The sequence below is a fragment of the Prionailurus bengalensis genome, chromosome A1, assembly GCF_016509475.1.
Source record: "Prionailurus bengalensis isolate Pbe53 chromosome A1, Fcat_Pben_1.1_paternal_pri, whole genome shotgun sequence".
NCBI lineage: Eukaryota > Metazoa > Chordata > Mammalia > Carnivora > Felidae > Prionailurus > Prionailurus bengalensis.
The window spans coordinates 143,639,198-143,654,969 of record NC_057343.1 but is presented as its reverse complement, the minus strand read 5'-3'; the positions used below and the strand labels follow the sequence as shown (position 1 = coordinate 143,654,969).

The 15,772-nt window shown below is 39.9% G+C and overlaps 1 protein-coding gene across 1 annotated transcript in view; it reads left to right on the top strand.

Moving 5' to 3' along the window:
* The first annotated feature begins 12,051 nt into the window (after positions 1-12,051).
* Positions 12,052-15,772, top strand: part of ARSB (arylsulfatase B) — a 172,051-nt gene continuing 168,330 nt past the window's right edge. The window contains exon 1 of the mRNA XM_043592749.1: positions 12,052-12,838. Within this exon, the coding sequence (XP_043448684.1) occupies positions 12,521-12,838 (318 nt within the window). The 5' untranslated portion in view covers positions 12,052-12,520. The remainder of the gene's footprint in view (positions 12,839-15,772) is intronic.

Genomic DNA, 15,772 nt, shown 5'->3' with positions numbered 1-15,772 from the left:
GAAAACCAAAAAGGACTAGGAAGTAAGGAGTTGGAGATATGGAACACAGACTCTTATTATCTAGGAGCAGTTTCCTACTCAGGTACAGAAGGTATCAGTTTGGAATCTTTCAGCTGCAAGTATGAAAATAGCCCACGAACAGCAGTTTAAGCAATCAATTGTTTTAATAAATCGCATAGTGAGAAGTTTTTTTTGCACAGTAAGAAGATGAGAGGCAGGCTCAATGACACCATTAGATATCTCAGTTCTCTTTATTTCATTATGTCAAATCCTCTTCCCCCTAAAAATACTTTTTTAGGCTAAATCATTTGTTGTTGCAGTTATTGGTGTTTTGATGATCTATCTACTTCAAATCGGCGCAATTTTATTACTTATCTTTTTAAACATTGTGGTCCACATGGAAACTAATTTAGAGAAGCTCCAGTTACACTTACCGCTAACAGACTTAGCTGTGTGTGCTCATTCCAAGAGTAAGTTCTTTACTGCTGGAATCGTTCAAGCTCACTTCACGCACAGGTTGGGTCTTCGTTCCCTGTGGACCTGGTTATCCCACGCTGAAACAGTGGAGCGCTTGTAAATACAAAGCAGCAGAAGTTGAGTTTTTTCCATTCTGTTATTCCATGTGATCACTTAGGGTTTCCATTGGTGTTTATTATGAAACAGAGGGCAAATTGTGAGGCACAATATCGTGTTGAGTGAGTGCAGATTTTAGTTCACACATGAAATACTTTAGTGGTTTTGAATACTATCTTTAAAATTCAAATTTCTTCTTTTTAAACTGTTAATCGTTAAAGTTAAAGACAGAACTAACAAAATATAGGGGCGCCTGTGGGGCTTAGTCCATTACGTGTCCGACTTCAGCTCAGGTCATGATCTCGCAGTCTGTGAGTTTGAGCCCTGCATTGGACTTTGTGCTGACAGCTCAGAGCCTGGAGCCTGCTTCAGATTCTGTGTCTTCCTCTTTCTCTGCCCCTCTCCTGCTCCTGCTCCGTCTCTCTCTCTGCCAAAAATAAATAAACATTAAAAAAACTAAAAAAAAAAAAAGAAAATATAATCATCAGTGGCATAGTTTATTAGTTACCTATGTTGTGACTTTTCAGTAACTTATTAGTTACTGGACAAATTATTTACATAAAATATTATTGTATCAGACTCTAATCAAAGCAGCAATACATAAAAGTTGTGGATAAGGTAATTAACCATGCAGTAACAAAATCTCAGGAAATGGTCATTTATTCAGAATAAACAATCCAATTTCAAAGAACGTCAGGAGAAACAACAAAAGGTATTGGTCATACATTGCTGGAAGAAATCAGCCAAGCAGTATTTGAGTGCCTTGATCTTTTTCACCAATGATTGGGCTCTTCTTTTAAAGCTGCAGATCAAATAATGTCAAACTTTATTATCGTTCATCTGTTTGCTCTGATTTTAGCAGATGAAGAAAAACCATGTATAATACTTATATATATAATAGAATAGAAATATAATAATATATAATATATTTAAAAGAAATGTGTGATGAATTTTCTGAAGATATTTTAGTGGAAAATGTATAATATATATAATATATATAATAGAAATGTATGACGAATTTTCTGCTGAAAATATTTTAGTAGAAAATTTTTAATTGCAGGGATATTTGAAAACCTGTATAGTTGTCCTCAAGGAAACAGAGATAGTCCTGCCATTTCTGGAGTTTGCTGTGAAAGGGGATTTTTATGAATTTCTGTCAAACTTATTACGTTAAAGTCTTTTCCTAATTATTTGTACGTCTGTTGCTCATGTAAAACAAATGTTTGAAATTTAAAACCTTAAAATATGTCCTTCAATCAACTATGTGCAGAGTTAACTGGACAAATCTGGTTATACTGTCGATTAAACATTAATATATGAAGAAGATTAATTTCAGTGAAGTCACTGCAAAGTGTAAGGCTTAAAAAACAGAAAAGGTGACTTTATTATTCACAGATAGCAACCAGTTTATTATAACAGACCAATATGTTGGTATAAATACTTTCTTTTTTCAGGGGCATCTGGGTGGCTCAGTCGGTTAAGCATTTGACCCTTGACTTCGGCTCATGTCGTGATCTCACAGTTCGGTTCTTGAGTTTGTGCCCCTCACCCGCCTCTGTGCTGACAGCGCGGAGCTTGCTTGGCATTCTGTCTCTCTCTCTCTCTGCCCCTCCCCTGCTGGCTCTCTATCTTTCTCTCAAAATAAATAAAACTCAACTTGAAAAAAATACTTCCCATGGGGGCACCTGGGTGGCTCAGTTGGTTGAGCATCCAACTTCGGTTCAGGCCGTGATCTCATGGCTCGTGAGTTTGAGCTCCGTGTTGGATTCTGTGCTGACAGCTCAGAGCCTGGAGCCTACTTCACACTCTGTGTGTGTCTCTCTCTCTCTGCCCCTACCCCGCTCGTTGCTCTTTTTCTCTGTCTCTCAAAAATAAACAAACATTAAAAAAGGAAGAAAAAAACAACTTTCCTTTTCCAAAAATACATTAATATAATTTAAAAATATTACATTAATATACATTACTATAATTAATTATATATATAATTTAAAAATATTAATAAAAAATATTATTTACTATAATATTTACTTAACTTCTATTTTTCCTATTACTTAACTTCTATTTTTCCTATTTTATTGGCATGATGCAAAGTTTAATAGAAAATTCTCACTCTGCGTTTCTTTTCTGGTTAGTTTTTGTCTTATTTCATGATTATTACTAAAAAAATAACTGTGTCACATAAAAAGAGGCAGGGTTTTTAAATTTTTATTATTATTATTTTTAAATTTTTTAATGTTTATTTTTGAGAGAGAGTGCAAGCAGGAGAGGGTCAGAGAAAAAGACACAGAATTCAAAGCAGGGTCCAGGCTCTGGGGTGTCAGCACAGAGCCCGACGCGGGGCTCGAACTCACAAACTGTGAGATCATGACCTGAGCCAAAGTTGGACGCCTAACCGGTTGAGCCACCCAGGTGCCCCTTTTATTATTTTTTTAATGTTTATTTACTTTTGAGGGAGAGAGAGAGAGAGAGAGAGAGAATGAGTAAGGGAGATGCCAGAGAGAGAGGGAGAGGGCTGCCAGTGCAGAGCCCCACACATGGCTTGAACTCATGAAACTGCACGGTCATGACCTGAGCCCAAACTAAGAGTCGGACGCTCAACCAACTGAGCCACCCAGGTGCCCCAGAAAAACTTTTAATATTTAAATTGTATTTATGTATGTATAGACTATCTGTGGAAGGGTAACACTAATATCCCTGGACAGGGATTGAAACCTACTTCTCAATATATGCCCTTTTAATTTAACATATTAAAAATGATACGTGTTTCACTTAAAAAATTAATATAGGCCTATAAATTAGTTCCATTTTCTAATCTAGTAAGAGTAGGTTTTTATTTTTTTGTTGTTGTTGTCACACAACATGACTTTTTAATTTTTGAAGTGTTCACATTGGTTTGAGGTATTTAAGCATGGTTAGAAAGTACTGGTTTAGAACTACTTAATAAATTGATATGCAGTGTTCAGTACAGAAAAAGTGAATGCAATTCACTTGTTGTATACAGTAAATATTGTGCAAACATTAAGTCCCAGGCTGTATGAAAGGTAGAGGGAAGGAAAGAAGAAATGAGATAACATGCAATACCAACATCCTGTGTAGTGGTTACATGGGTGTTCACTTTGTGAGAATTCACTGACCTGTATACACTTCAGTGTGCTGTCTTAGTTTTTAAAAAAAAAAATTTTTTTTCAACGTTTATTTATTTTTGGGACAGAGAGAGACAGAGCATGAACGGGGAAGAGGCAGAGAGAGAGGGAGACACAGAATCAGAAACAGGCTCCAGGCTCTGAGCCATCAGCCCAGAGCCTGACGCGGGGCTCGAACTCACGGACCGCGAGATGGTGACCTGACTGAAGTCGGACGCTTAACGGACTGCGCCACCCAGGCGCCCCTTAAAGATTTAAAAAAAAAATAATCTCTACACCCAACGTGGGGCTCCAACACACAACCCCAAAGTCAAAAGTTGCATGCTTTACTGACCGAACCAGCCAGGCACCCCTTAGTGTTATGCACAAAAAAATGCTATGCCAAAATCTTTTTTTAGGAGTGGCACTATTTTCCACTGTCTACTTTCATCTAGTCGGTTTTGAGGAGATAAGAGGTGATAAGCAATGGTAAAGATGAAGGAGTCAAGAGAGTTTCAATGTGAGTTGGCTATAGCTGTTCTTATCTAGACTATCAATTTCAGAAATCTGGAGCCATATATATATATATATATATATATATATAATTTATAAAATTTATAAAATATATATATAATATATAAAATATATATATTTTATATATATACAAAATATATAAAATATATATATATATATAATTATACTAGACCTAAGAGAAATCTTTCTTCTTTTTAAAATCTGACCCTTTTTCTTTCAATACATGTACATATATTAACACACCAAACAAAACCAACAATGAACGGAGGAGGCTTCTTATACGTAATTAGCTTCCTACATGCTTGATGATTCTTATTACAGTGATAGTAGTTAGCACTGATAAAAGTTAATATAACTTATAAATGTAAGTACTGGTGACTAGAAGAAGGGTGAAGACATATTAAAAACAGTCATCTGCTGGGTGCCTGGGTGGTTCAGTCGGTTGGGCATCTGACTTCGGCTCAGGTCATGATCTCCTGGTTTGTGGGTTCGGCCCCGCGTCGGGTTCTGTGCTGACATCTTGGAGCCTGGAGCCTGCTTTGGATTCTGTGTCTCCCTCTCTCTCTGCCCCTAACCCACTTACACTCTGTCTCTCTGTCTCTCTCAAAAATAAATAAAAAATTTTAAAAATTTAAAAAAAAGAAAAAACAGTCATCTGTAAGTCTGGTATATGACCTTACAGGCCTTCAAGAAGACCATCTCCCCCTCAATTAGATATGGTAGAAACAAAGTCATTCTAGATCAGTTTCCAAAACTAAATGTATTGCAAACATTATTTTTTATTTGAGACAGAGAGAGAGAGAGAGAGAGAGAGAGAGAGCCCATGATGAGTGGGGGAGAGGGACAGAGGGAGGGGGAGAGAGAGAGAGAGAGAGAAAGAGAGAAAGAGAGAAAGAGAGAATCCTAAGCAGGCTCCATGCCTATGACCCTGGGATCATGACCTGAGCCAAAAGCAAGAGTCAGACACTCAAATGACTGAGCCACCCAGGCACCCCAAAGAGCTGACATCTAAAATAACAAAGTTTGGATATTCTTTCTGTTGTTCAAGTCTATCTCCTTCTGGACTATGTGGGGTATAAGGCGGCATTGAGTAATACCAACCACGGTTTACCACATTTAGTTAGTGAATTTCACGTTTTCTATCTGAAGAAAGACTTCTTGGCATTCTTTACCTCAACCGTTACACATTTAGAGATAAAGTGTTTAGAAATGTTTAACCTTTGTATACAATGTTTATCATATTCAAAGATACTAAAATGAAACAGGTTGAAAGAAGGATCAAAACACAGGTATCCTGACTTCTCAGCATACCTTGTAGCCAGTTAGTACCATGCCAAGAACCTGGGGTCTGTAAACTGGAGAAATCAAGAGGCATGGCAAGAGCTTCTGTGTGACTTTCTTACTTCATGACCTTGGAACTTTACAAACATGTTCATTGGGGAATATTTGTGCTTAGCACTCTGTTCTCAAAATGGATTTTACTTTTTGTTTAAATGTAAATTATGTTATTACCATTAATAATATTATTAGAAATAGATATATGTATAGAGTTAAAAATTTATAAGGCATAAAGGATATGTGGTGAAAAGTTAGTATTTCTCCTTTTCTGCAACCTGTGTACCCAAGGACAATCAAAATTATTATTTCTTCTGTTTCCTTGAGATACTCCATCAATGCATAAGCATCTCTCTCTCAATATATGAAAATACATGAATTTAGATACATATGCGCATCTATACATATATTTTTAAATGAAGGTGTACAAAGCATAATGTTTTTTTGCCTTTTAAAAATTAATGATATATCTTAGAGATTATTCCATATCATCCTTTTGAATGACTGCTTGGTATCCCATAATTAATTTGACTAAGCCTTCTTATTTGCCTTTTTAAAAAAAATTTTTTTAACGTTTATTTATTTTTGAGACAGAGAGAGACAGAGCATGAACGGGGGAGGGTCAGAGAGAGGGAGACACAGAATCTGAAACAGGCTCCGGGCTCTGAGCTGTCAGCACAGAGCCTGACACGGGGCTCTAACTCACGGACCGCGAGATCATGACCTGAGCCGAAGTCGGCCGCTTAACCGACTGAGCCACCCAGGCGCCCCCTTATTTGCCTTTTTCTAATAAAAGTAAAATTAAAATCACTATCTTCATGCATATGATATTTCTCACATTGGGTGTATCTGAAGGATAAATCCCTATAACTGGAATTGCTGAATTAAAGTGTATGTGCATTTTGAGAGATATGCAAGTAGATATTGTTCTCTTAGAGGTTATGCCAAATTTCACTTTTATGATGAATGCATTAGAGGGTTTGTTTCTTTTTTTTTTTAATTTTTTTTAACGTTTATTTATTTTTGAGACAGAGAGAGACAGAGTATGAACGGGGGAGGAGCAGAGAGAGAGGGAGACACAGAATCGGAAGCAGGCTCCAGGCTCTGAGCCATCAGCCCAGAGCCCGAAGCGGGGCTCGAACTCACGGACTGCAAGATGGTGACCTGAGCTGAAGAGGGACGCTCAACCGACTGAGCCACCCACGCGCCCCGAGGGTTTGTTTCTTTATACCACACCCAAAGCAGTGAGTTATCACTAATACCAGTGCCTTATTATTGAAGTTCCAATTTGTATTTTTCCTCTTGAGCGAGGTTGAACATCTATTCATTTATTTAATGACCGCTTTTATTTCCTTTTCTGTAAGCTATTGTTATGTTTCTATATTTTGCCCATTTAAAAATTGATTGTTGGTCTTTTTCTTATTGACTTGAGGAATTAAGAGATTTAACTATGGGTTAAATAGGTTTTGTGTGGGATGGAATGCAAACCAGGTATTATGTATACTATCTTTTCTATGTAAAAAACATAGCCCAAGTTCCAAGTTCTCCACCTACCCCCAAATTAACTTTTATACCCATTGCTGAGTTGAGAGCTGCCTTTATTTCAGTCCTAATTTTTGCATCTTCTAACCGATTGGAATGGCTTTTATCAATATGATTATGTACTGGAAACACTCTTAAAAATCAATAATTAAACTCACACAAACAGTAACATAATTCAGTATTTGGCAGAATATAAATTACCATGCAGTAACCTTCATGTCCACAAATAATAACCAGTAAAAGGAGATAATGGTACAGAAAGCCCCATTTCAATAGCCACAGAGAAGATAAAATACTTGGGAATAAATTTAACAAGCAAAGCACAAAACTGGTATGAGGACAATTTTTAAAACTTCTACAAGACACAAAAATAGACTTAATAAATGGAAGATAACCTTTATTTTTAGATATGGCAACTTAATATTATAAATATTTCAGTTCCTAATTTAACTTATGAATTTAATGCACTTCCAATAAAAATACCAACAAATTAAAAACATTTAAAAAAACTATTTATTTATTTTTGAGAGAGAGAGACAGAGTGCAAGTGGGGGAGGAGCAGAGAGAGAGGGAGACACAGAATCCAAAGCAGACCCCAAGCTCTGAGCTGTCAGCACAGAACCCGACACAGGGCTCAGACTCACGAATCACAAGATCATGATCTGAGCCGAAGTCAGATGCTCAACCGACTGAGCCACCCAGGCGCCCCCCAGCAAAAATTTTTTTTAATGGAACTGGACATGTTGATGTTAAAGTTCGTATGACAAAATAAGCATAAAGGAATAACAAGGAAAACAGTAAAAATTAAGTTATGAGTCACTATTCGTATCATATGTTAAAACATATTGAAAAGCCTCTGTAACTGAAACAGTGTGGTACTGCTATCTGGACAGGAAACCAAGAAATAGACTCAAGTATATGAGAAAATTCAGCTTATAATAAATGTGGCATCTCATAGCAGTGGGGCAAAGATGGACTGCCTTTTTAAAAATATTTTTTTAATGTTTATTTTGAGAGAGAGCAAGAGACAGATTGCAAGCAGGGGAGGAGCAGAGAGAGAGAGGGAGACACAGAATCTGAAGCAGTCTCCAGTCTCTGAGCTGTCAGCACAGAGACTGACGTGGGGCTCAAACCCATGGACTGGGAGATCATGACCTGACCTGAAGGCAGCTTAACCAACTGAGCCACCCAGCTGCCCCAAGATGGACTTCTTTATTTTCTTTATGAACGGTGCTAGGATAACTGGGTAAGCATTTGGAAAAAGATAAAATTAGATCCATATTTCACACCATACACAAAAATAAATCCTAATGGATGAGGGATCTAAATGTGAAAAGTGAAGCCATACAAAAACTAGAAGAAAACATGGATGAATTTAACTTTGGTATAAGGAAAGTCTAACCATGACTCAAAACCCAGATGCAATACAAAAAGAATTGATAAATTTGACTACATTAAAAAAAATGACGTTGGCATATCAAAAAACACCATAACAAAATATTTGACAGTTGGCAAACTGGGAGAAAGTATTTGTGATACATATCATAGTATCATACTCTCTCAAAATGCACATACACTTTAATTCAGCAATTCCAGTTATAGGGATTTATCCTTCAGATAGACCCAATGTGAGAAATATCATATGCATGAAGATAGTTAAAGAGGTAACATCTCTAACATATAAAGAACTCTTAAAATTGAGGGGAAAAGGGGTGCTTGGGTGGCTCAGTTGGTTAAGCATGTGACTTGATTTGGCTCAGGTCATGATCTCATGGTTTGTGAGTTTGAGCCCTTTGTCAGGCTCTCTGCTCGCGGCACTAAACCTGCTTGGGATTCTCTCTCTCTCTACCCCTCCCCCTCTCGAGTTCTCTCCCTCTCTCTCTCAAAAGAAACAAGTAAACTTAAATGAAAATTGAGAAAAAGACTGAACCTAGTCAAAAATGACACAATTCACAAAAATGATGTAAAAATGGCTCTTCAACATCTCAAAAGATGTTTAAACTTACTCATAAATATGAAATCAAAAACTATCCTAAGATACCATTTCTCATATCAGATGACAAAAAATTTAAAGTATAGCACTTTAATGGCTGCTAACAATGAAAACTGGTACTACCCATATATATATATATACACACACACACATATATATACATATATATATATATACATACATATATATATGTATATGTATACATACATACATATATGTATATATATACATATATATATGTATATATATATACACATATGGGGGAAAGCAGAATTGGAGGTATTGACTATAAACTCATGGTTTTATATCTGTATGTATGTGTCAATATGGTGTATATATACACTTATGTATGTGTGTGTGTGAATACGTACATCTAGTTCCTATCTTTGTCTGATGAGAGATCCTAGAACTAATGACAGCCCAGAGGCAACCAGCATACCTATAACACAGACACTGGTTTCTAGATGTCATCCTCCACTAAAAGGAATCACAGTTCCTAGGAGAAATGTTAATTCCACAGTTAGGGAAGGAAAAATACAAGATGAACCTAGAGTATCTCTTTGCACCAAAAAGTAAGAGAGTGCTCAGAGGTTAAAGAGGATATGCCAAAAGGACACAAGAGCTAGAATGAAGGGGCTCCCATTGGCTAAATCAGAGGAAATCGGAGGATTGAAATAATTATAGTAAAGTATTATAGCACAGTGATTAAAACAAGAAGCCATGAGTTCATAGTAATTTAAATAAGCAAATTAATGAGGGAGAAGGCAAACTTGGCAACTACTAAATATAGAAGGATGATGGAATTAGAAAATCACCATTCAGCAACCATCCTAATAATAATAGATCAAAGCAAGAAGTATCACTGGGCGCTAAAACTAATAAGCAAAACTTTTAGAAATAACAAAACATAAACATATTCTCAAAGTATCTCCCCATAAAATAATGATCAGTTAAATATTAACTTTACAGCAGAGAAATGGCTACCTTAACAAAGTGATCGGGGCGCCTGGGTGGCTCAGTCGGTTAAGCGGCCGACTTTGGCTCCGGTCATGATCTCGCGGTCCGTGAGTTCGAGCCCCGAGTCAGGCTCTGTGCTGACAGCACAGAGCCTGGAGCCTGTTTCAGATTCTGTGTCTCCCTCTCTGTGACCCTCCCCCGTTCATGTTTTGTCTCCCTCTGTCTCAAAAATAAATAAATGTTAAAAAAAATTTTTTTTTTAAAAAACAAAGTGATCAAATAAGACATCAACATCATGTCCTTCTTAATATGAAGCAACAAGAAGATATATCACTGTTAGGATATTTTTGCACAAACCCATCACCTGAGTCTAATCATCAGGAAACATCAGACAAACTCCAACTGAGAGACTTCATAATCACCAACCTTTACTGCATATCATGTGTTCAATACATAGACAGAAAATCGAATTAGCTCTTTTTGGTTAACTCATTTGCACATTTCCAGAGCATGATTAGCATAGGTTTTTATTTGAAAATGCAGGCTATGAGAAATCTCAGTGCAAGTTTAGCTAGTTTCTGGAGCAGGTGGTCAATGGAGGGACTGTTTCTGCAGATTAGCAGCCATGTTTGGTCAATTTGATTTCTATCAGGAAGGGTAGAGAGAAACAGTTATGGGGAAGACATGCAAGGGTCATAGTGGAGAATTCTCAAGCCTTTAACATCTTGCAGGGTCTTTAAAGGATTTTCAAGTCTTCACGTAAGAGTCAAACAGCAATTAAAAATATTCTTTTGAATTTAATGCTAAATTTAAATTTTTTCCTATATTTCATTGACTCCACTAGAGATAAAAGTGGATGTGACAAACTAATCCACTTCATGCAAAGTAAAATAATTACATGCAAGAGGAACACAATCCATGTGTTAAAGGATAATTTAAAAAAAATTTTTAATTAATTTTTTTAATGTTTATTTATTACAGAGAGAAGAGAGACACAGAGCGTGAGCAGGGGAGGGGTAGAGAGAGGGGGAGACACAGAATCTGAAGCAGGCTCCAGGCTGAGCTGTCAGTACAGAGCCCTAGGCTGGGCTCCAACTTATCAGCCTTGAGATCATGACCTGAGCGGAAGTCAGACGCTCAACCGACTGAGCCACCCAGGCACCCCTAAAGGATAATTTTTAAAAAAGATAAAATCATGACTCTTGTACAAATATAAAAAAGAATACATGCTGAAGATTTTATTTCGTTCACTAATGAGGAAACTGGTAAGGTGTTAAAACGAATTCAAAGGACAATCCAAGGATCAGATCAGGAATATTACAATAAATGTGCAAGTGGAGGCCCAACTGCTTTCATCCATGGTGGTTGGTGAGGATTGCCACTCCGCTGGACAGAATTCATCTGCATATGTATAAAGAATTGGTTTCCATTGTTATCAGTTATCCACAACTTAAAAAGCTGTGAAATAATTCCCATGGAATCAGACTCAGATAACCTGAAGGGATACAATGCATAATTTCCCCCATATAACTATAAATAGTTATAGTCTATCTCCAGACATGGAACAGGCAGAAAGTTTTGGATGGCAATGTACTAATCATAAGGCTAACTTCCCAATTCAATGAGCATGTGATTAAGGGTATTTTTTCCTTCCATCCACAGATGATTTCGGGCAAATAAGATACTTTACTTCTTTGGTTCACTAGTTGAGTGTCAGGGAGCCAGCCATGAAGGGGCTTCTACCTAAACAAACTAATGAGCTACTCAATGGTCATACGACACTCCAAACAATCCTCAGGCAGCCTCAGTAAAACGGCACCTTCAAAAGGGCACCCTGCAATCGGAGTGTGTATTTGGCTCCTTTCTGGGTAGTGAGGAGGAAGTGGCTTCACAGGCGTATACTATTCAAAATGAATCTGAAACATCACCTAGAGCTCTACATCTCTAACGACTTCTCACTTGCACAAGGCTGAGGTCTTTTGCCGGAAATGATTCCCCTACGACCTTTAAAAATCACACAGCTCAGGAACTGAGTTCGGGTTAGGCTCAACCAACTAAAAGCTTCTTTATTGGGGGGAGTGAGGGAAGAAAGGTGCGTTAACTAAATTTCCAGTTGCCGAGGTTGTTGCGAAATTTAACGAAAGACTTCGTAAACTGCGAAGAGTTACTAAAAAGAACAAATCTGCTCCTCTTTGAGGATGCTACGATGCAATCGTGGCTCCTATCAAGTGAGTTTTCACGGAGCTGAGCTGCGGGAGCCCCGAGTGCTTCTCCGCTGGCTCCTCCCCCGTCAACCGGCCCGGGATCGGCGGGGGCTCGGGCGCCGGGTCTCTCCAGCCCGCAATCGGCCGCGGGTGAAATCCCTTGCGGAGGCGGGGCAGGCCCCGGCCGCCCAGTTCCTGATTCTATAACCGGTGCCTGAGGCTGGCGGCGCCACAGGCTCGGGGACCGTGGGCCGCGAAGGATGGGCCGGCGCGGCGCTGCGAGCCTGCCCCGAGGCCCCAGCCCGCGGCGGCCGCTCCTCCCCGGCGTCCTCCCCTTGCTGCTGCGGCTGCTACTGCTGCCGTCCCGGCCGGGCGCAGGAGCCGGGGCCGACCGGCCGCCGCATCTCGTCTTCGTGTTGGCGGACGACCTGGGCTGGAACGATGTGAGCTTCCACGGCTCGAATATCCGCACGCCGCACCTGGACGAGCTGGCAGCCGGCGGGGTGCTCCTGGACAACTACTACACGCAACCGCTGTGCACGCCATCGCGGAGCCAGCTGCTCACCGGCCGCTACCAGGTACGCAGCGCCCCCGGCGGCCCGCCAACCCTGCGCCGGCGCGGGGCTCCGCCCCTCCGGGAGCCGCCGCTATGCCTTCCTGCCCCAGCGCGCCAGACGGCCCCCGCAGCCTCTTGGAAGTGGGCCGGGAGGCCGGGGTGGGCGCTGGCTAGCCGGGGTCAGCTCCCCGAGCAGCGTCCAAGCGAGGGGACTGCTCACCCTGGCGGCGCCTTCTCCGCTTCTCCCAGGCCCGCAGGCCGCCGCGGCCTCTGCGCATGCCCGCTCCAAGGCCACCCGCAGCCCCGGCACCCCACCTCCTCCGGTGCTTTTTCTGTCTTCCGTTTTCTAAAGGTCGAAGTGAAAGGGTGTCTGGCGTCTGGCGGAATGCTAGTTGCTGGGCCTGCGAGCCGGGAGCCGGTAGGCCGAAGGGTCAAGAGTAGACTCTGCGGAGAGGTCCTGAAGAGGGCCGATGGAGAGGGAGCGGGCTGGGCTCCCCCGAGTGGAGCAGTGAGAGGAGAGGAGCGGGAAAGCAGTGACTGGGTGATGGGTTAAAGGAAAAGTGCCTGCAGTGGGTGCGATTCTGCTCCTTGTGAACGCTGCGGGCCTAGGTTAGGCCTGTCACCAGAGATTCATTTTTCCAAGTTCTCAGCACGATGAACTTACGCAGATTGATTTTTCTTGGGCTGCTGATAATTCCTTTCTAATTTAACTTGTGTTCAATGCCTCTGAGCATCTTTCTCTATTTATCATTAAAGTATAATTGACATATACTCTCCTGTTAGTTTCAGGTGTACATGATAGTAATTAGATATTTTTATACATTATGAAATAGTCCTCACAGTCTAGCTACCATTTGTCACCATACAAAATTAGGACAGTGTTATATTGGCTGTATTCCCAATGCTGTGCATTATATCTCCATGACTTACTTATTTTATATCTAGAAGTTTGTACCTCTGAATCCTCTTCACCTTTTTTGCCTTCCTTCCAGCCCTTCTCCCTTTGGTAACCAACTGTTTCCTGTATCTATGAATCTGTTCCTGTTTTATTTTGTTTGTTCATTGTTTGGTTTTTTAGTATTCCACATATAAGTGAAATCGTATGGTATTTGTCTCTCTCTGACTTATTTCACTTAGCATTATGCCTTCTAGGTCCATCCATGTGACGATGGTAAGATTTCATTCTTTTTTATGGCTGAGTAGTATTCCATTGTATATATACTACATCTAATTTATCATTTATTTCATCCATGAATGGACACTTCAGTTGCTTCCGTATGTTGGCTGTTGTGAAGAATTCTGCAAAGATCGTAGGGGTGCACAGATCGCCTCAGATTGGCTTACCATTTTCCTTAAAAATTTTGAAGTTTATTTTTTTTTCGAGAGAGAGCAAGCAAGCAAGTGCACATGAGCGCACAAGCGGGGGAGGGGCAGAGAGAGCATTCCAAGCATGCTCTGTCCTGTTAGTGCAGAGCCTGAGGCAGGGCTTGAGCCCACAAACCATGAGATCATGACCTGAGCCAAAATCAAGAGTCTGATACTTAACTGATACTTAACCCAGGCACCCCTGGCTGGCCATTTTCTTTGGGTAACTACCCAGAAGTGGAATTTCTGGGTTGTGTGATGCCTCTATTTTTAATTTTTTGAGGAGCTTTTGTACTATTTTACATAGTGGCTGCATCAATGTACTGGATTACCAAAAGTGCAGGAGGGTTCCCTTTTCTCTGCATCCTTACCAACACTTGTTATTTCTTGTTCTCTTCATACTAGCCAGTCTGACAGGTGTAAAGTGTTATCTGACATTATCTCTTTAAAAGCTTTTCTTTAAAAACTTCTATGTAGTTAACAGAGATATTATACTTGTAGAATGTGCACATATGTTAAATAACTAAGAATATCAAGAACATTTGCATGGTGCTTTACTGTTTTTAAAGTTAATTCTTGAAATAGCCCACGAGGTAGCTATAACTTCCAATCCCCCTTTACCGATGAGGAAGTAAACTTGTAGAAGTTTGATAGTGTGTTAAGAATCACACAGCTAGAGGGACTCCTGGATGGCTCAGTTGGTTAAGGTCTGACTTTGGCTCTGGTCATGATCTCAGGATTCGGGAGTTCGAGCCCCACATTGTTGAGCCTGCTTGGGTTTCTCTCTCTCCTCTCTCTCTGCCCTGCCCCACTCTTTCATTCTCTCTCTCTCTCTTTCTCCCCCTCAAAATAAATAAACTTAAAAAAAAAGAAATACACAGCTAGAAAGTATTTAAATTGGGTCTGTGCCTCTCCTGTATCCATTAGTCCTCTCAGGCCTATAAAATTATATCCTATTTGCTTAATCTGAATAAGATTGATGATTTTATAAGATCCTGATGTGATTATGACTATATTAAATACAATAAATGGTTACCATTTGAGAACACCAGCATACCTCCTTATATACGGACTGTTTATTCAACAAGCATATTTTGAGTCCTTACCATGCAAGTCATGGGATATGCTTGAAACTTCCCCTCTTAAGTCTATGTGCATGTAGCCTTTCAGATCAACTCTAGCCTCATGTTGTCCTGAGATCAAGAGAAGGGAGGGTTTATTTGCAATAACGATTTCCACAGTGATCTGAAGACTTGTAGAAACAGAAAAGATATAGTTAGACTACAGGCCTGAGAAGTAGCTGTAGCCAGGGTTTGCAATGGAGATAAAGGATGGTTGCCTTCACCATCAACCGTAAGTCCTTTCCACAGGTCTGGCTTGGGCTGCAAGGTATAATCAGGAAGCTCTGCTGTAAGGCAGATCTTATCCTGGACAGTTTGTAGTAAAGGAATGTTTGTGTAAAGAAGAAAGGAGAGAAGGCAAGGTCTGCCCAGAATAGTTCTGCATTTGCTCTGAAATAAGAGAACTGAACTCAAATTGCAGAAGAATGGGAGGGCCATTCATTTCTCTAACTTCCTCTCTTCCAACAGTC